The following is a 21,362-nucleotide window of genomic DNA, read 5'->3' as shown; positions in this document are numbered from 1 at the left end:
GGTACACAATAGACTCTCAGTAAATATTTATTGAATGAAGGGGTGAGTGAGTGAGAAGATGAATGATCGGTTTTGTGGTTAAGAAGCAGCAAGCAGAGATATGTGTTCTGCATTTGCTTTGCTGTGTGTAACTTTGTGTGTGTGTAATGTAGCAAGAATTAAAATAAAAACATTGAATGCATTCAGAGAAGAGGGCCAAACCAGGAAGAATGTGAATGGATATATTTGGAATGAGTAGTAATAAAATATTCTATTTCTTTTAAAAGGTATTAATTTTAAACCTTAAGACTTTGTGTCTGACACTTTACAAGGTTGAAAAAAAATTAACTTGACCTCTCGTGTTTTGTGAAGCACCACTGCTTAGTGTTAGGTGACAATATTATCCAAAAGCTGCAACATATTTTTGACGAGGTTTCAACAAATTAATTCCACACCCTGTTCTTACTATCACTATGGGATTATTTTTCTTATTCTTTTTCATTTTGTCCTATTTCTCATTTAAATCAATACATATGATATTACAAACATATACGTAATGATATTAGTCTGGTAAAGAAAACACAGACATGTAAGTCATGGATGTGCCCTCAATAATTAACAGTCTACCTAAAGACTAGGTGTAATCATGTGAAATAGGATAGTATTGGCTGTCATGATCTGTTAATAGTGGAAAAGACTTCAGTGAAACCCTATGCCCTGCCATCAAATGCCAACAGTTTTATGAGGATATTACACTTGTTTTACAAGCAAACAATGCATCACAAAATTTTTTTTTTAATATATGAAGTCTATTGTCAAATTGGTTTCCATACAACATCCAGTGCTCATCCCAAAAGGTGCCCTCCTCAATACCCATCACCCACCCTCCCCTCCCTCCCACCCCCCATCAACCCTCAGTTTGTTCTCAGTTTTTAAGAGTCTCTTATGCTTTGGCTCTCTCCCACTCTAACCTCTTTTTTTTTTTTTTCCTTCCCCTCCCCCCATGGGTTTCTGTTAAGTTTCTCAGGATCCACATAAGAGTGAAACCATATGGTATCTGTCTTTCTCTGTACGGCTTATTTCACTTAGCATCACACTCCCCAGTTCCATCCACGTTGCTACAAAAGGCCATATTTCATTCTTTCTCATTGCCACGTAGTACTCCATTGTGTATATAAACCACAATTTCTTTATCCATTCATCATTTGATGGACATGTAGGCTCTTTCCATAATTTGGCTATTGTTGAGAGTGCTGCTATAAACATTGGGGTACAAGTGCCCCTATGCATCAGTACTCCTGTATCCCTTGGGTAAATTCCTGGCAGTGCCTACTGCTGGGTCATAGGGTAGGTCTATTTTTAATTTTTTAGGAACCTCCACACTGTTTTCCAGAGTGGCTGCACCAATTTGCATTCCCACCAACAGTGCAAGAGGGTTCCCGTTTCTCCACATCCTCTCCAGCATCTATAGTCTCCTAATTTGTTCATTTTGGCCACTCTGACTGGCATGAGGTGATATCTGAGGCATCACAAAATTTTTAAGTAAACGAAGTGAACTCAACTAGTCCATGTACAGGATCACCGCCTAGCAAATAGAAAACTTTTAGAAAACACTAGGTATCATCCTTCTTGATGTCAAGTGTTATACAACTGAGAAGTTACAGATACTATATACTATGTTATGAAGGCTAGGAGTTTGAGAATATATTAGGATGCCCTTTCTACAATTTGATTCCCATTTTAAGGTGGGTTGGTGGGTGGGTAGGAGGGAACAGATGGAGCCCAGAATGCTGACCGTGACTCGTCCAAGGTCATTGAGCTAGGGTGTGGCCTTGTGTTATGACTGAAGGGTAGTACTGACTGAATATGCAATACACGAATTGAATGGTAGGAGTTCACAAAGAGAAATCCCCATGAGTTACTCTGTACTCCGTCCGGGCAGAGGACCTGTGAGCTGAGACAGTGAAAGCAGCCAGGGAAAGAGGGGCAGGTAGATATCAGTAATTTCACAGTTTTGGTAAAGAAAACACAGACATGTAAGTCATGGATGTGCCCTCAATAATTAACAGTCTACCTAAAGACTAGGTTCGGGGTACTAAAATGAATTGGTAGTCATTAAAATAGTTGTGGTACAGTTAATCTTGTTGAAAACAAGTAGTTGGGTTATATTTAAATCAAGTTGAGCAGTTTCTATTTCTGTTTGAATTATCAAAATGATTACTTTGTATGTACTTAATACTATTTGCAAAATTTTACTACGATTTACCATTAGTGAATCTGAAACAGTTATTCATGTCTTCAATAAAAGAAAAATATCATTCAATGATTAGGAACAACTTTCCATCCCTTAAAGGCTTTGGAATTAGACCATTATCCACTATCCCTGCTGACTTTGAGTCTGAGAGATCCACTTTTTACAACATCTCTTATTGGTAGATCATTGTTCACACGTAAGGCTCCTTTCTTATTATTTAAGCTGTTTTGTAAGAAACAGATGTCATTTTTCTATGGTGGGAAACACAGATTTAGGGCATAGGTTCTTCTTCTACTTTGTTAGTCTTTGGGCTAAATTCAGGGGCTTTGAAAATGAATAAAATAAATCTGCTCAGACATTAAAATATAGAAGGAGACAGATATGAAACATTATACTATCAAAAAACATCATAATTATTGCGAGTGAAGTGTACACAAAATGCTAATTCCCATAATGTCATCATTTGATAGATTTACTTTCCTTTTTTTAGAAAAGGAATTGAGGCTAATTTGCTTAAGATTATGTAGCTAGCAAGTGACAAAGCTGCTTTTAACACCCAGAGTTAACTCCAAAGACCACAAACAGAACTTAGAGAAATTTTGTATTAGTAGAGATTGTTGGCTTAATAATTGATTATTAATACAGAATATTAAATGATTTTAAAATAAAGTATTTATTACTTATTTCTGAAATGGTTTTGAGGTAGCTGATAATAAAGCATGAGTGAAATAAGGCTAAAAATGCTATCACAGCATTGAATAAACAAAAAGTTGTAAAGAGAGTGAAAGAAAAAAAAATTACACAAGAAATCCTTATCATAGGCAAGTTAGAACAAGGCAAATTTGCCTTAAAGACACTCAGCATGAGCTTCTTGGGAAGCAGGTAAGGCAAGACATAAACCTTCATGCCTCCCTCCCCAGAAGATATTTTATACAAGAATAAATTGCTAAATGATATTTTCAAGCAAAGTCTGGCTTGGTTTTTTTAAAAATCATTTTTGATTAAATAGCAATTCTCTCTACTGAGAATTGCACTTCTCCAATTTTTAAATCCTTTTTTACCCCCTTGTTTTCCTTCTTGTATTTATAATATATGTTATATTAGCTCTTTGAACTCCTGCTTATTTATTTGAAAAGGGAGATCATTGTTACCCCACAGAGTTATGCTGCTAAAAATAAAATTCATATGTCAAAGTAACATTGGTATTTCTTCACCCATTCTTTGAGACTGACATTTGAAAGTCTGTATGTTTCTGATCAATATCAGTGAAGTAAAATTTGTGCTAAATCATTTGTCAGATACTTTTATTATTATGTTAAGTTTATGTTTCACAAGCAGCAGTTGTTATTTATGGTATAATTAGCCATTCATTTTAGACTTAGATTTTTAGAATTTGAAATGCTGGAATAATACTATATTATGGAATACTGATGTCTGAAATTTTACATGGGGGATTCTAAAAGGAAGATGAAAATTATTCTATATTGCACTCTTTCATTCTATTAACATTAATTAGTAAAAGTTTGGTTCTTATTCAAATATGAACATCAGAAAACATTTTTACTTAGAAATTAAAGGGTATAATTTGAAGGTGGAACACATAGGATAGCCTTTGCTTAGTTATTTTATGTAAATCTAAGTTGTTCATGCTCCATTTATAATAAGGACTTCTAATCATTAGGCACTTGAGCATTATTTGTATTATAAAGTCTATTCGGAAAATGTCCATAAATAAAAGAATTTTTTATAACCTCTTATTGACTTTTCAGTTTTAGACAAGCATAAATTTCAAAATAACTCAATACTGGCATCATTCCCTGTTGTTATATTTAAAGGTCATTTATATTTTATTGACAATAACTTGTTTTCTTCCCAGACTAATTCCATGTTCTTTGCTTCAATATATTTTACCTTGCATATAAATGTTCTTTTCTCTTATATCGCACTGAAAATTATTTCCAAAGTCTATTTGGTAATTAAATGTATCTTGATTTTTTAAAATTTCCTTAGAACTACAGGCTATTTGAATTTTAGAATTATAAGTCCTTGGAAGACCATGTATTTCACTTCATGAAAAAAATTTAAGCACACACACACACACACACACACACACACACAAGAAAGGAAAGGAAAAGAAAAAAGAAAAGAAAAGAAAAGAAAAGAAAAGAAAAGAAAAGAAAAGAAAAGAAAAAATTAGGCATAAACAGCTCTATGTAATTTGCTTGACTAAGAACATATTTATTATTATTTAGTATATAGTTCTAACACGATTGGTTATTCTTGGTGAAGTAAGTCAGCGTGTGCGCGCACACAACACCCAGGCAGACACAAGATCAATGTTATCACTAAGATCACTTATCTAGGGACTATCCTTTATTCTTCTTTCCCTCCCACTTCACTTTCTATCTATAGTTAGGAGAGGATGTCTTACCTTCAGGATTTATCCGAAGTTTGGCCATTAGTGACTCTTCAACCTCAGTCACTGTTTCCCTCATTATTTCCTGATTTTTACTCATTTCCTTCTATATTAATCCTCCACACATGAGGTAGACTATAATTCAGTAGTAGTTATTGAGTTAATGAAAGAATAAAGTCATTACTCACATCGATTAGCTTTGATAGAATAACTGACATTCTTAAAGTCCCTGAATCATGCAAAGTATGTTCTTTTTCAAATGACTGGGAGATTAGTAATTTATTTTACAAAGATTGCTTAAAATATGCAAATGCCCAATTTTAAATTTGGTTTTAAGAGAAAAGTTAATTTATATTAAATAACTGATTTTCCATGAAACAAAGTAATTGTGATTTCTCTTATTGTGTAATTATATGTCATTTATATTTAAAAATATGAATCTCTATAATGTGCTAGTTATAAAAATAAATATAACCATGATAACTTGTGTAAAGCATTAATATACAGACACAGCCAAACACATCAATTTTAAGGCTTTTGATATTTCTAAATTCTTAAGCCAACTGTATTCTGAAGGTCGAAAAAATGCTAAGTAGAAGTGAATGGGAGACCACTATTAAATACTCAACACACCCAGTTTAGGAAGTGTGAATTAGGACTGCTGAAAAAAATCACATGTATTAAGAAAGTGACTTGAATATGGAGGTATAAATTCAGATATTCAAATAGAATCCTCTTGACTGAAATTTTATTCATATTTTCAGAATGAGTTTAATCTTACTCATATTTTCAGAATGAGTTTAATCGAACTTTAAATGATTTGACACTGTTTATGCCTGGGGCTATAGAATATACTAAACTACAAACATAGGTCAGATATTAAAATATTTTTAAAAATTATCAGCAAAATGAAAAGCCATTCTTGATATGTAGAAATTATATAGTATGATTTGTGAGTCCAGCCAGTCACCTTCCCTATTTCTTTGTGATGCTTTCTTAACCTAGAGATCAGTTCCTGGCTCCCTCTTCAGTGACATTTTACCATATCGCTCTAGTGCACTTGGTCCTTTTAAAGCTAATGTATAATAACGAGAATAATAATAAAAACAACAATGCTTTTGCCAGACACTTTTCTAAACACCTTGCTTATTAATTTAGTTAATCCTCATAATGCACCAAGAGTTCTTTCCTAATTTCCAGGTGTGAAACTGAGGCAGGCATTTGCAGCATGTCATATTCTAAAGCCAGAATTGTGTTTTTTGTCTTTGTTTTTTTTTTTTTTTTTTTTTTTTTTTTCCTTAGAGCCAGAGCTTTAACCACTGTCTGGAACTAATTTTGTAGCAATTATTTCTAGTCCATTAAACCTTGCATTATTGTTTGCACCTCCAGGTCTCAATATCAATCTCCTTCTCTTTTTCACCCTTCTTCCCTCTCCCTCTCTTCCTTCTTCTGCCTTTCCCTCTCCCTCTCCCTAGGTCACAGTCCTCAGTTCATGTCACAGTATTATATAGTTTTTTATGAAGCAGTTTTTAGTCTGAATTGTTTTTAGTGTTTCTTCGGTTTTATTGCTTTAGTTTTCATCTTCTCAGAGCTCCAGGTATAGCTCCCTTGGAGATGAAGACATTACCTATCTTCTACATCTTTCATTTTCTGTCAAAACTTTTCAACTTTCTGATTTTATAGTAGTGTTTAATTCTTTCCTTTGCTTCTATTTCTCTTCTTTTATCTATTTAGTCTTGTGTTATTTCTAGTTTATTCTTCATTTATGATATAAACTATTTCCACTTCATTCCTGAGCTCTGAAGTTTTTACATGCTCCTCTAATTTATTGATTCTTATATAACCCATTTCTATTTCTGATACATTTTCCTCTTTTATTACTTTTCTAATTACATGCTTTCTTCCACTCATTTTAATATTCTGTTTTTCTGCTTTGTTATCATATATTTCTCTCCTGCTTTCATTTTCTGTCAATATATTATTTAGTTCATTTTCGTTTTTTGTTTCTTATTTAGTATGCTTGTATGAGGTTCAACACTATCCGTTTCTCTTTCTATTGTTTAAATGATTAAGTTTTGCCTGTGCTTTTAAGAGGTTTCTGTTGGAATAGACTGTTCAGCTTGGGTAGTGTCCTTGGTTTATGCTCCATTAGGATCTTGCTTGAGGCAGTTTTTCGCCTCTCAGGAAGGGACTTACCCTTAAAGAAGGACATTTTTGTTGTTTCTCTTTTGCTTTCTGAGGTCCTGGAGTGCTTATGCTGCCATAGTACCTTCAGCTTTTTCCTCAGACATTGTATGGTCTCCATTGTTTATTTCAGAATCATTCATGATTTGAAGCTTGTATAGTCTTGTCCAGTTTTATGGTTTTTTTTTCCTTTCTTTCTTTTGTTCAGATCATTGAGAATTCTATGTTAGAGGTCATCTATTCTTTTGAGAAGTACTTGATCGAAATTCCTATGTTCTAGGACTCTTGGAACCATCTGAATTTTCCTTTTTCCACAATCTACCCCACACAGGACCCAGCAGAATTCCTGCTATGTTCAGTGTTTTCAGAAACCCACTTTTTAAATAGGGTTTTTGTAGATCGCCTGGATTGTGGGGATATTTTAAGAGTTTAGGGGTTTTTTTACTTTCTCTTTTTTTACTAGGCTTTCTGACTTGTTTCTATAGGAGAATTAGGTGAGGTTACTCATCTAAGCCATTGGGGGGAAATGCAAGTAATAGAAACACTTCTGCTCTGTTTGTGGGAATGTGCCTAGTATATTTTATAGAACAAAATACTGGAGTTTAGTCAGATTAAGTATGTGAATACTTTATGAACCAAAATTCCGCTCATATGCATATTCCAAAGAAATTCTCACACACCTTTTTCACTCCAAGATGGATCCAGTATAGGTTAAAAAAGATCTCACTGATTTATAGCTAACTTTTAACCCAACAGCAGAGAATATACACCCTTTCCATGTAATGCTTATAAGTCCTGACCCAAAATTTACCCACTACGAAATGCTTCATTGAATTCTAAAATACAGAAATAATACAGGGGCTCCTGGGTGGCCTGAGCATTTGACTCTTGATTTTGGTTCAGGTCAGGATTCCAGGGTCATGGGATCAAGCCCTATGTTGGGCTCCATGCTGAGTGTGGAGTCTACTTAAGATTCTCTCTTTCTCGCTCTGTCCCTCTCCCTCTGCCCATCTCCCCTGCTTGTGTGCTCTCTCCCTGTCTAAAATAAAAAAATATAAAATAAAGTAAAATAAAATAAAATAAAAATACAAACAATGCAAATAAAAAGAGAAATTAATATCAAAGTTAAAGGCTGGAAAAAGTAAATGAATTAAATATGCAAATGAATCAGTTTTAAAAAACTCAAAAAAACAAGAAAAAACACAATTAAAATTATATGCCCAAATAAAATGAAAAAGTGAAGCAAAAGCAGAACTAAAAGTTCCCTTCAAAATATCTTGTTACCTAAAATCTGTAAAAAATAACTCAGTAACATCAAGGAGGATGCAAGTGAGAGGAAGGAATCCTTTGTGAAGTGGAACATTGAATATTGATTAAATTTCCATAATACCCTAAGCAATCTACAGATTCAGTGCAATCCCTGTTTAATTCCTATGGCATTTGTTTTTCAGAAATATGAAAAAAATTCTAAAATGTATATGTAATCTTAAAAGACTCCAAATAGCCAAAATAATTTTGAAGGAGAAGAACAAATTTGGAAGATTTGCAATCCTGTTTTCAAAATATAATACATTGTATATATATGCCACATCTTCTTTATCCATTTATCAGTTGATGGTCATTTGGGCTGTTTCTGTAGTTTGACTGTTGTAGATAACTCTGCTATAAACCTTGGGGTGCATGTATCCTTTTGAATTAGTATTTTTGTATTCTTTGGGTAAATACCTAGTAGTGCAATTGCTAGATTGTAGGATAGTTCTATTTTCAAATTTTGAGGAACCTCCATACTGTTTTCCGTAGTGACTGCACCAGTTTGCATACCCACCAACAGTGCAAGAAGGAAAAAGTGAGAGAGAGAAACAGAAACCGAAACCAAGACTCTTTGCTATAGAGAACAAACTGATGGTTACCAGTGGAGAGGCTTGGGTTATATAGGTGATGGGTATTAAGGAGTGCCTTGTTATGAGCACCAGGTGTTGTATGAAAGTGTTGAATCACTGTATTCTACACCGAAACTAATATTACACTATATGTTAACTAACTGGAATTTAAATAAAAACTTAAAAAAAAAACAAAAAACAAAAGCAACAACAAAAATATAATAACAAAGCGACAGTAATCCAGACAGTGTGATACTGGCATAAAGACAGAAATACAGAGCAGTGGAACAAAATACAGAGCCCAGAAATAAGCCCTTGTGTATATGGTCAGATGTTATTCAACAAGGGTCCAAAAACATACAATGGGGAAAGGACAGTCTCTTCAACAAATCGTGTTGTAAAACTGGATATCTACATGCAAAAGAATGAAGTTGGAGTCTTGTCTTACATCATACATAAACCTAACTCAAAATGGATTAAAGACCTAAAAGTAAGATCTAAAACTATAAAACTCCAAAGAAAACTTAGGGGGAAAGCTTCAAGATTTGGATTTGTCAATGATTTCTTGGATATGACATCAAAAGCATAGGCAACAAAAGTAAAAAATAAAAGGGAACTACATCAAACTAAAAGAAAACTTCTGTGCATCAAAAGAAACAATCAACAGAGTAAAAAGGTAACCTATGGGATGGGAGAAAATATTTGCAAATCGTATATATGTAAGGGGTTAATGTGCAGAATGTATAATGAAATTCTACAACTCAACAACAATAAAACACAGAACCCAATTAAAAATGGGCAAAACACCTGAACAGATAATACTACAGAGAAGATAAACAAATGGTCAACAGCATATGAAATGATACTCAAGATCACTAAACATAAGAGAAAATAAAAATCACAATGAGATATCACCTCATGCCTGTTAGGATGACCACTATCAAAAGAATAGAAAATACCAAGTGTTGGCAAGGATGCAGATAAATTGGAAGTCATGTGCACTCTTTTTGGGAATATAAAATGGTGCAGTCATTATACAAAACAGTATGGAGGTTCCTGAAAAAATTAAAACGGAATTACCATATGATTCAAAACAATTGTATATGCCCAAAAAATTGTATATGTCCAAAACAATTCAAAGCAAGATCTCAAAGACACTCCCACACCCATGTTTATAGAAGTATTATTACAATAGCCAAGAGGTAGAAATAACTCAGATATCCATTGATACAGAAAATGTGGTATGTATCTACAGTGGAATGTTATGTAGACTTTAAAGAGGAGGAAGTCTTGACACATGCTACCACATGGATAAACCTTGAGAACATTATGTTAAATGAAATAACTCCAGTCATAAAAAAAGCAAAAACTGTGTTATTCTACTCATATGAAGTACCTAAAGTGGTCAAACGTAGAAAAGATAGTGAAAAGATGGTTGCCAAGGCCTGTGGGAGGGGGATGGAAAATGAGTGTTTCATGGTTCTAGAATTTTAGTTTTGCAAGCTGAAAACATTTTAGAGATGTACAGCCAACAACAGAATAGACTTACCACTATTGAACTGTACACTTGAAATTATTAAAATAGGAAGTACGGTTATGTGTTTTTTTTATTACAAAAAGTATAATTTCTTACTTTAGCTTCCATCTGACTAAAACCAGTTGGGTACAAGGTGAATACACCAATGCCCACAGGTTAACTCTGTTGTAATCTTCTCATAATTTTAGTACTATGGAGAGAGCCACTAAAAATAAGTCAATGAATGCTAAAGCAAATTCTTGAATGAATTTGGGCATTGGAATGAATATGGGCATTAATAGATAAATGGTGAAAGGAGAACAGAAGATACTAAAATCTATATAATTTAACATTTTCAACAAAAAATAATCCTGCCCTAGTATATTAAATATGTTTTCCCAATAATATGGAAGGCAAATTTAAAGAGAGGTCATACAAACAAATATAAAAAATTATTCAACTCCTCTACACAAAACTGTTTAGTGATTGTTAGATGACCATGGATACCATTAAATCTTTATGGATACCTATATTGTCTGAATGTTACACAATGAACATGCATTAATTATAAAATAAACAAAGAATTATTTTAAAGTAAAATTTAAAAAGGAAAGGTGTTGTATACATTGCTTTTCCTGGCTTTAAAATCAGGCATATTTGGTTTATACCTTTCCATGACTATCCAGTTGACAAATGCAATGACTGAGCTGTTAGTCATGTAGAGGTGTCAGGAAAGACAAGATAACTCCCTGAAAGTATCAGAAGGGCAAAAGACATATCAACATTTTTAAAAGGAAAGTGTAGAAATGAACAGAAAAAGCAGTGGAAATGGTATTTTTTTCAACCCCATTTCTTGATGGAAAATTTATTGGAATTAATAATCGATCAAATTGCAAATGTTTAAAAATGCCTAGGGTAGTAGTAGTTTTGTAGAGAACAAATAATGTCAGACAAATTCAATTTATTTTGTGATGGAGTGAGTGATAAGGGAGAAACTGTACATTTAATAGATTGGGAATTGAGTCTTTGTGTCCCACATTACAATTGCCTCAAACTAGGTATGGTATTAGGTAGGTGCATGTACCCAAAGGGCAGTGATCAAAACTTCATTGTCAGGATCAGAAGATATAATGAATATTATTTCTTTGCAGTTGTCAGAGTTCTGTATGTAATAATTGTATAAGGGATTGAAAGCCTGAATAGAGAATGCTTTTTGGTTGAAAACGACAGGCACTTAAAATGACTTGCTGGAGTGGAATAGTGAGAATCTGATGTCCTCATTCTACATAGAAATTATAGACGTATTACATATAACTTTTTTTCAAACAGTACAGTTTATTCTAAGATAATTGTCTTCAGGGAAATTATAGTATATACCTGAAAAAAGTGATTGTAAATGACTGTGCAAACCATGCAGTATAGCATTCATTCAGCCACTATGTGGGTAAGCAATGAGATCTTACTTCAGAAAGATTTTTTAAGAATTCCACATGAGCCAAATAAACGATATGCTAAAAGATTATCTTTGGGAATACTACAGGGATTTTATGTAATGTATGTGAAATCATTTTGGGAAAGATACTAATTACAAACAACAACAAAGAACAAAGCTCTTACATGCAATGCAGTATTGCTTTTACCTCCAGAAGTAGTCAGATCTTTAAAAAATGTTTCAAAGCAATATAAATTAATAGGAATTGAGAATTTCCATACTTAACAAATATCACCACCTTTCCTTTACTCCAAAATTACAGAAACAAAATTTTCTTGTTCCATCTGACAAAACTTTAAAAAGCTGTCTTAATATCTTTATTTTATTTATCCTTTACCCCCACACATAAATATGCATGCACATATATATTCACTTTCTAATTGCTCATTTTTCCCATCAAAATATAGATTCCATAAAGGCAGGGACATTTTCTTATTTTCTGCTTTCTGTTTTATCTGTGGTACCCACAATAGAGGTTTAAGAGTCTTTGTGGAATAAATTAATTTTAAAAAGAAAGAATAGATAAGTAATGTACATTTGCTCAAAAACATCCATTTTGGGAATATTCTCATAAGGCAAAATTAGTAATTCCTCTTAAACATATGGACAGATTATTTCATGTTGATGAATATGAATGATAGCATTTACAGATTTAATCCTTTAGAAGACTTTGCTATGACCCCCTTTATAATTGCCTTGAAGTTTTGTTAGAATATAAAATAATATGCTATTTATCATTACTATCCTATTATAGAGAATAGGAATAATTCTTAGTAAAAATAAAACATATAGCCTTAAAATATATTTTATTCTATTTATTGTCCTTAGGAAAGTTATGTTTGCTTAGATATTTTAAATAATTAAATGGCATATTCTTCCTCCCTTCCTTCTTCTTTGGTTGTAGATGTTAAAAATTAAGTTCATCGTTTGTTTCATGGCAGGCAGTCACATCTTCAATGATAACTTTTTAGTTAGATTTGACAGAGGTCATCTTAATATATGGTAGCATTCACGTAGCTGTTAACAAGGTGGTGTTTAGTCCTATCAAGATTCTTCAAAATCTTTTTTAAGAAGGCAAGTAATAGAACAATCAGCATTTTTTTATTTATGACTTCTCATTTCACTTACTATTTTTTTCTTGTGAATTTTTTTTCAGAAATTGAAAAATTTCAAGGTTCTGATGGAAAAAAAGAAGATGAAGAAAAGAAATATCTTGATGTCATCAGCAACAAAAACATAAAGCTCTCAGAAAGGGTATTGATTCCTGTCAAGCAATATCCAAAGGTACTACAGTATATGCTTTGTTCCCATAGAATTAAGTAAAAATGATAAAAATAAGACTTGATGTTTCATTCATTGCCTTTCATGAAATCAATATTTAAAACTTCATTATATTAGTATACACAAATATATGATACTGATATAGAAGAAAGAGAAGTCTTTGAAAGTACACTGATGAAAACAGTTTTCAACTAAAGACTGTAGCACTTTTATTCTATGAATATGTAAAACATAATTAGATATTTTAATCATTCATTTAACATGTAAATGGTTCAACAATTTGTCCAAATATGCACGCTCACTTGATTATGTTTTGGTTCATGTTACATGCATATTCCTATTGTAATAAAGAGTAGAATTAATGAAACTAACTATACAGCATTAGCCAATCCACAGGAAATTATTATATGCAGGAAAGCAATCTAGTCTTTATTAGACACTTAGATTATAACCTGTAGTCTTCTGTAGTCAGGGTTCATTTATAAAAATAATTATGATACTGCTCTCTTGAGAGTAATTTTTCACTAGACATTTTCATATCATATGACATTTGTATCACCAGAATCATGATTATAAGATAGAGCATTCAGTGGCATGGTTTCATCACTTATATTCATAAATTCTAGTGGGTAAAAGGAGTTTCTTTTCTTTTCTTTTTTTTCTTTTCTTTTCTTTTCTTTTCTTTTCTTTTCTTTTCTTTTCTCTTTTTTAATAAATTACGTATCAAACAATGGAAACTCAGATTAGGTGGTAATTTACTTTCTGAAGAGTGAATTGTAAACAATGATCGTGTAATTATCCTAATAGTAAAGATTACAGAAATAAGTGCTCTAGTTTACCAATTGTCTTCTAATATGATAAATTTTAATAAGTATAATTAAGTAGAATACTGTGTTTATAATTATTTCAAACAGGAATAAACTGTTGTAGTCCACCAAACCACAAAATTTAACTTTCAGGTGAGGTTTTTGGGCATACCAGTTTTTGGTTTTTGTGTTTTGTTTTTATTTTTGTTTTAGCTAGACTTACTCTATTACAGGAAAGGTGCGTTCAATAGATATATATTTTACACTTAAGTTTTATTAGATTTATTTCATAATCATGTTTTTATGAATATTAAATTGGGTTGCAAAATGTACATGAATATGTTTACTTAGTAATGAAATATGGTAGAAATATGGGTATTAAGAATGTGTCTTTTTTAAAGGAATTTGATTAATTAACCTATTTTGAAGTACAAGATCAGTTCTTTATATCATACATTTAACTATTATATAACTTGATCCTGTTTCTCAGAATAACACTTGTCTGTTCGCTGGATATGGGAAAGCCAGTGACAGATTCAGTATCTCCTTCTCAATAAAACGTAGCTGTATATCTCTGACCAAATCAGGTTGGGAAGGTGTGAAAGGCTTTTCAAATTGTGGTGGTTCTTCAAATGGCAGTATGAGTGATTTTTTTTTAAGTTTTTATTTATTTATTTTGAGAGACAGAGTGTGTGCGTGCATGTGTGAGCCAGTGGGGGAGGGTCAGAGAGAGAGGGAGAGGAAGAGAATCCCATGCAGGCTTCCTGCTGACAGTACTGAACCCGGTGTGGGGCTGCATCCCATGAACTGTGAGATCATGAACTGAGCCGAAATCAAGAGTCAGACCCTTAACCAACTGAACCATCCAGGAACCCCAGTATGAGTGATTTTATAGTGAATATTGCGATAGTCTATATTTGATGCATAATGGTAAATATTGAAACAAGAATACTGTATAGTGTCTAATTTTTGTGTGTGATTTAATTTCATGATTTATAGGAAGATAATCAAATAACAAAACTGCTTATTTGTATTGAAACAACCATATCTCACCAGCAAATTCATGCATCTCCTAGAATTTTTAGAATCACAAAATGTTTAAGCCGGAACTAATCTTCAGAATCACAGACTATACAAAACTTTCATCTTGCAGATGAGGTAATTGGGAAATTATGAATCAAAGACGTATCTTTGTTGCAGATGGAGATACCTAGAGGTTGCTGTTATTTTAGTTTCTTCACTTTTTGTGAGTCATTGCATTTTTAACTTGACTGATATGCTCACATTTTTTGCTGTTGTTTTGTTTATTTAGTTTTGAGAGAGAGAGAGCATGAGCAGGGGAGGGGCAGAGAGAGAGAGAGGGGGAAAGAGGATCCAAAGCAGGCTCTGTGCTGACAGCAGAGAGCCCATGTAGGACTTGAACTCACAAACCTTAAGATCATGACCTGAACCAGTGGGACGCTCAACCACCTGAGCCACCACCTGAGCCCCTGCTCACATTTTTGTGTTACTTGTTCATGTGAAAGGAATGGAAGAATGTGAAGAATGAGAGCTCCTAAAGTTAGTAGTTTTATGGAATACTATCAAATAACAACTTATGCCTTAGAAAACTTAGCATTTTTAATTGATGAATAGAATGCTAAACCACTTTAAATTATTTTTAAAGGGACGTGCATTTCATACACCCTGTTATCACAATGAGAGAACTCTTAAGAGCCCTTTTACAGAAAAAGGTACTGAGAAACAGAACAGAATCATCTATCAAGTTGACCTACATTTGCTGTTGTTTGCTTTTATACTATAATAGATTAAAACCAACTTTTTGATAACTGTGTTTGTTTCAAAAGTGGTTATTCTCTCCTGCTGAGTGATTATTGCCTACCCCTCACAAAAATATCAGTGGGGTTAAGATTACAGTCACTAGACTTGAGCCATATTTGATGTACATTTGGGGCTGTAAAATGTGTGGTGTGTGTGGTGTATAGTATGAACTGTTGAGCAGAACACAGTCATATTTATGGGTTTAAAGTTTAATCTTTTATAACAAAAAGTGATTTATCCCTGGGGGGGTACATTGGAGAAAGACCTACTTTTCATGACTTCTCTCAGGGCCATCTCTCCACTTGATGCCTGCTGTCTGTTTGAACTGGTAATTAGTGTATTGATGACACAGCCCTCTCCAACAAAGGGCATTAAATAACTATGGGAATTCTTGAGGAAATGGCCTTATCCTGACTTTAAGACATGACCTTTTTTGGATAGATTTTATTTCAATTAGTCTCCAGTTTCAAGTTGCTGACTTATTTGAGTAATACAAGGGATTGAAAGAAGTTTAAGATTTTGAATTATAGAAAATATAAGAATGCTGTTCAAACACATTAAGAATGATTTATCTAGCTCTAGTGCTTTATGTTTAATCACTTAATTTGCGAAAATATGTCACATTACCAAATTATTACAATGAACAGCTTTTCTTATTTGTTTTCAATATTTTTGTTTGTAACAAGATTAGCAAAGAGATAGGCTTTGCACATTGATTGTTTGCATTTACAGATGTTTCAGAATCAGTGCAATTATTTCTTGATAGTCAAGTCTTCAAGGAGGTAATATGTGGCAGTGTGTTTCTCTGTCATCTTAAGCAATTCATGCAGAAGGCCTGGAGAGATTGATGCAGAAAACTCACCGTCCTTAACATGAACTCTTTCTCCTTAAATCCACACACACTGTATTTCATAGTCCAATACGCATTTATTTTTTAAAATTTTAACATCTCCAACAGGTACGCATATTATAATCAGAATCGTTTTACAGTCTCTATCAGGAAAGCAGTGGTCATAACTCATTACTGTTGTCTGTGAACATTGCACACGTGAACTTGTCCGTGCCTTCTCATATCCAGTTGTTTATTGTGTTGAAAAAATGTGGATTGAGTTTTGGTTGCTGTTTAAAATGTCTTCAAAGATTGCAATATGATTTAGTATTGACTTGCCAAGCTATTACATGTACAAGAAAAGAATAGAACCATAGCTTGCGCTATAAACTTTATATTAATGAAGGCAGTATTCATCCTTGGAAGAATGAGAAAAATGCCATGATTTCTTGGTTCTCAATAAGCAAGTTTCTTACAGGACCTAAGGAACAAAGATACATATAAGTGGCTAAGTCTGTATTCTGCTTTGTTACTGCTAGACATGCAAAAGGACCGTCTATCACAAGCGTAGACAAATTGAGAGCACATGAGAGGATGGGAAGGCGGCCTCCACTTGTGGGGGATCTACTCCTTGCTTTTGCAACTACACCTGTTTGGCCACCTGGGCAATCCAACCTCTCAACGCCTTTTGAAAATATCTTTTGATGTTGCCTTCAGAATCCTCTGAAATGCATCAGACCTTTCCTTCAATTAAATTTGCCTCAAGGCCCACTTTTTAGTTCTCAACTTGAGCTACTGCCAGCTTTTTAAAGCTGTAGATCACCAGGAGTGTAAATCGGCCCCAAATTTGGCCCCTTTTAAGATCAAACATGGCCACGTTCCCCAGTACTGCTTTTCAGATCAATTCCTTATGTAGATTAATGCAGAAAATTAAAGTTCCAAACTATGTTCAGAAGCACCACACCTGCCCTCTAGTTCCTCTTACTCTGCTCAGTCCCAGAGAGAGGGACTGCTTTTGTACCTGTCTGGAACCAGTCTCTGAAGCCTGGTGTGTCTTCTCACAGAACTTGTTTCTTTCTTTATACCCCAAACTACAAAAACCCAAATCCAAATTCTTGATGAGTGTTATTTTTTCTAACTTTATAAGTAATCATCAGATCATTTAAGAATAAGTAGTAGAGACCCAGGGTTACTAACTGTGGAAGCTAGGACCGTATTTCAAAGCCAGTATCACCACCTACGATCTTGGAAACACCTCTCTATTTTTCTAAGCAATGTGGTTTTCTAAAAGCCATTCAGAAGCTTACATCCTAAACCTGTTTTATCTTTACCAGACAGAGACTACTGCATAGTGTTGCTTTTTGCTTTTCTAAAGGAAAGGGAAGAGAGGATTGATCGAGCTTTGTGATTTCAATTTCACTCGTATCAGTTTCCTAGTCTCTCACCTGTGAATGTAAATCTCAATTGGAAAATAACATGACGCTCAGATTCACATTTTCTATAAGAAAAAAAAAATTCCAAAATGCTATGGACTGCATTCTCTCTAGTAGAATGGCCTGTGAAATAACTCTGTTTTCTAACAAAATTTAGAAATTTGCAGTGATGTTATGTCTTGTCCTTGTCTTTTCCAATGACCTTTTAACTGATGCCTATCCTGTGTATGTATGTATGTGTTTTTTAAAGTTTATGTATTTTTGGGCGCCTGGATAGCTCAGTCGGTTAAGCTCAGTCTGACTTCGGCTCAGGTCTGTGAGTTCATGCCCTCCATCGGGCTCTGTGATGACAGCTCAGAGCCTGGAGCCTGCTTCGGATTCTGTGTCTCCCTCTCTCACTTCTCCTCCCCCTCTCACACTCTGTCTCTGTCTCTGTCTCTCTCTCAAAAATAAATAAACATTGAAAAAACCCCGAAATTTATTTATTTTGAGAGAGAGCAAGTGGGGGAGGGGCAGAGAGAGAGGGAGAGAGAGAATCCCAGGCAGGCTCTGCACTGTCATCATGGAGCCTGATGTGGGTTTTGAACTCATGGACCATGAGATTATGACCTGAGTTGAATCAAGAGTCGGACACTTAACCGACTGAGCCACCCAGGCACCCCTTTCCCATGTGTTTAAATATTATTTTCTATTTAGTACTTAAAATATTTTTTGTCTCTGTGCAACACCTGTGTCTTCCTAATCCTGAATTATGTGCTTCTCATCACATCCTTTTTTTATAGGCTCAGCACAACCTCACAAAATTTGTCCTTGAAATAATCTTTCTTTACTATATCTAGATCTCTTAGAGAATATTAAGTCTGTTTTAATGTTTCCTCTCTGCCAGGTTATTTTACATTTACCTTCAAATGGAAAACTGAAAACTACTTCAAAAGGATCATTAAAATGCAAGTGCCTTTTGAAATGTGTCCAAACCTGTATCTCAACTCAAGGGTTCCTTGAGGGTGAAAAGATCATCCACCTCATATTCCCTTCTGTAATCTTGCCATCCTTCATTTGCTTATTTGTTCATTTATTTAAGTCAGTGAGCCTTGAGTAAGTTTCTTTGCACCCATTAGAATACAGATGGTTTTTCTGTCATTTCTTCTGTTGTTGCAGTAGATGTGGCCTCTTACATAGATAGATCTTTAAGAGACTAGAGAAGAAAGACAATTTAAAATTAAGAGACAGTACATTACCAATCGGGTGGATTCCTATATTATTACTGACCTTGAAGGACTTATTGACATATGGAAGCAAGTGAATTTGATATAAATTCAAGCACTGTATATATTAAGATTGGCAGAAAAGCACACTTTCTTTGGAAAGGATACAGGAATTAAAAATTAACAACCAAACATCTAGATAAGGGATTACTGTTACTTGTAATACTAAGTTAGAACCTGACTATAACCAAATTTTGAAAGAAATTTAGATTGATGTAGAAAAATTGTGACTTTTTTTGGCTTTTTCAGATTTAAGTGATTGGTAAATTTATGTAACACATTTAAATGTCTACCATGTTATAAGAAGTGTTCTTAAAAATGTATAGCTTTCACAAAGATATCAGAAAAAATAAAACGTTGTAAGAATTCAGTTATGAATATCAATGCAAGAGCTTTAAATTATTACCAAATGTTGTGTACCTGTGTTCATATCATCATTATTCACAATAGCCAGAAAGTAGAAATAACCCAAATATCCTCAACAGATAAATCAAAAAACAAATGTGTATATATATATATATATATATATATATATATATGTGTGTGTGTGTGTGTGTGTGTATGTGTGTATAAATATACATATATAACAATATTATTCAGCCTTAAACAGCAATGAAATTGAGCTACATGTTACAAATGGATGAACATTGACAGCATGTTAAGTAAAATAAGTCAGACACAAAATTACAAATATTGTATAATTCCACTTATATGAGGTACTCAGAACTGGCAAATTCAGACACAGAAAGTGAAATAGCGGTTACCAGGGGCTGTGAAGAGGTAAAATGGAGAGTTATTGTTTAATAGATATAAAATTTGTCTTTAGGATGATGAAAAGTTCTGGAAATGGATGTGGTGATGATTGCACAACATCATGAATGTACTTAGAGTCACTGAATTGCACATTTAAAAATAGGTTAAACTAGGTCACCTCAGTAGCTCAGTGAGTAAGCCTCTGACTCTTGATTTTGACTCAGGTCGTGAGTCGGGCTCTACACTGACAGGGCAGAACCTGCTGGGATTCTCTCTCCCTCTCTCTGCTTCTCCCCAACTTGTGCATACCTCTGCTCTCTGCCTTTCAAAATAAATAAACTTAAAAAATAATTAAAATAGTAAATTTTATATCTATTTTATCACAATAAAAATGATGTTATAAAAATACTAGCAAATGCATTTAAATGGCACATTACAAGCAAAATAAATTACACCCAAATGTGTTTTATTTCAGGGATGCAAGACTGGTTTAGTACTGAAACATACTTTTAAAAATTTACTGAATTTTAGCATCAATCATTTGATAACATAGATTTCCCATTCCTTGTGAAATAAACATAGACATATATTCTATAATGTATGTATAATGTGTAATCAGAGTGAAGAAATCCTTTCTCAATAAATGTTGGAAAAATAACTAGTGAGGCATTTAGGGGCAAGGGAAAAGTAAGACTAAATCCTTAACTCATCTTTTACACCAACATAAATCTCAACTGGCCTAAGATTAAATGCAGTAAAAAAAAGTAGAATATATTATGGGAAATTTATTTCCTAACATTTAATTGAGGTAAAGCTTTTCAAAGAGAAATGGAAAATACTAAAGCCATAAGTAAACAATTAAAATATTTTGTAACATAAAACTGAAACAGGCAAAAATGTTCTGTATATGTTCTGTATATGTTCTGTACAGGCAAAAATGTAATGATGATTACCAGAATTAAAGGTCACAATAAAATGCCGAACTGGTATGACTATTTGAGAAATATTTGAAACACATAACAGAAAGTGCATTTTCTTTATATGTAAGGGGCTCAATTTTTCTAATTGGACAAGAGATTAATGATACTGACACATGTACTATTTAAAGCAAATAGAAAAAAGTCCTGAACCTTACTTATTAGAAAAATCAAGTCAGATGAATTTGAAATGCCTGTTTTCTATCAGACTGACTAAGAAGTTTGATTATAACCAAAAATAATATTAGGGTATGGGGAAAAATACAGTCCATAACCTGTTGCTCAGAGCATTGAGATTTGGGGGAGCAATTTTGCAAAGTCAATGAAAATCACAAAGGCACAGACTTTTGGAAACAGTTGGATATCTAACAATTTATTTAAGAATTATATATTTACACACATATGTAATGTTAAGTGAAAGCATAAAATATTATAGTTTGTTCCTCTTGAGTATAGAAAGAATCCATTTATGTTTA

General features: G+C 33.4%; 1 protein-coding gene across 2 annotated transcripts in view; it reads left to right on the top strand.

Annotated features, from left to right (window-relative positions):
* Nucleotides 1-21,362, top strand: part of KHDRBS2 (KH RNA binding domain containing, signal transduction associated 2) — a 579,306-nt gene that overhangs the window by 88,676 nt on the left and 469,268 nt on the right. For both annotated transcript variants that reach the window (XM_042937333.1, XM_042937334.1), the window contains exon 2: nucleotides 12,878-13,005. In XM_042937333.1, coding sequence (XP_042793267.1) covers nucleotides 12,878-13,005 — 128 coding nt within the window. The remainder of the gene's footprint in view (nucleotides 1-12,877; nucleotides 13,006-21,362) is intronic.

Source organism: Panthera leo, chromosome B2, assembly GCF_018350215.1.
Source record: "Panthera leo isolate Ple1 chromosome B2, P.leo_Ple1_pat1.1, whole genome shotgun sequence".
In the NCBI taxonomy this organism is placed as follows: domain Eukaryota; kingdom Metazoa; phylum Chordata; class Mammalia; order Carnivora; family Felidae; genus Panthera; species Panthera leo.
Note: the sequence above shows the minus strand (reverse complement) of the source record. Positions and strands in the feature narration are given on the sequence as shown.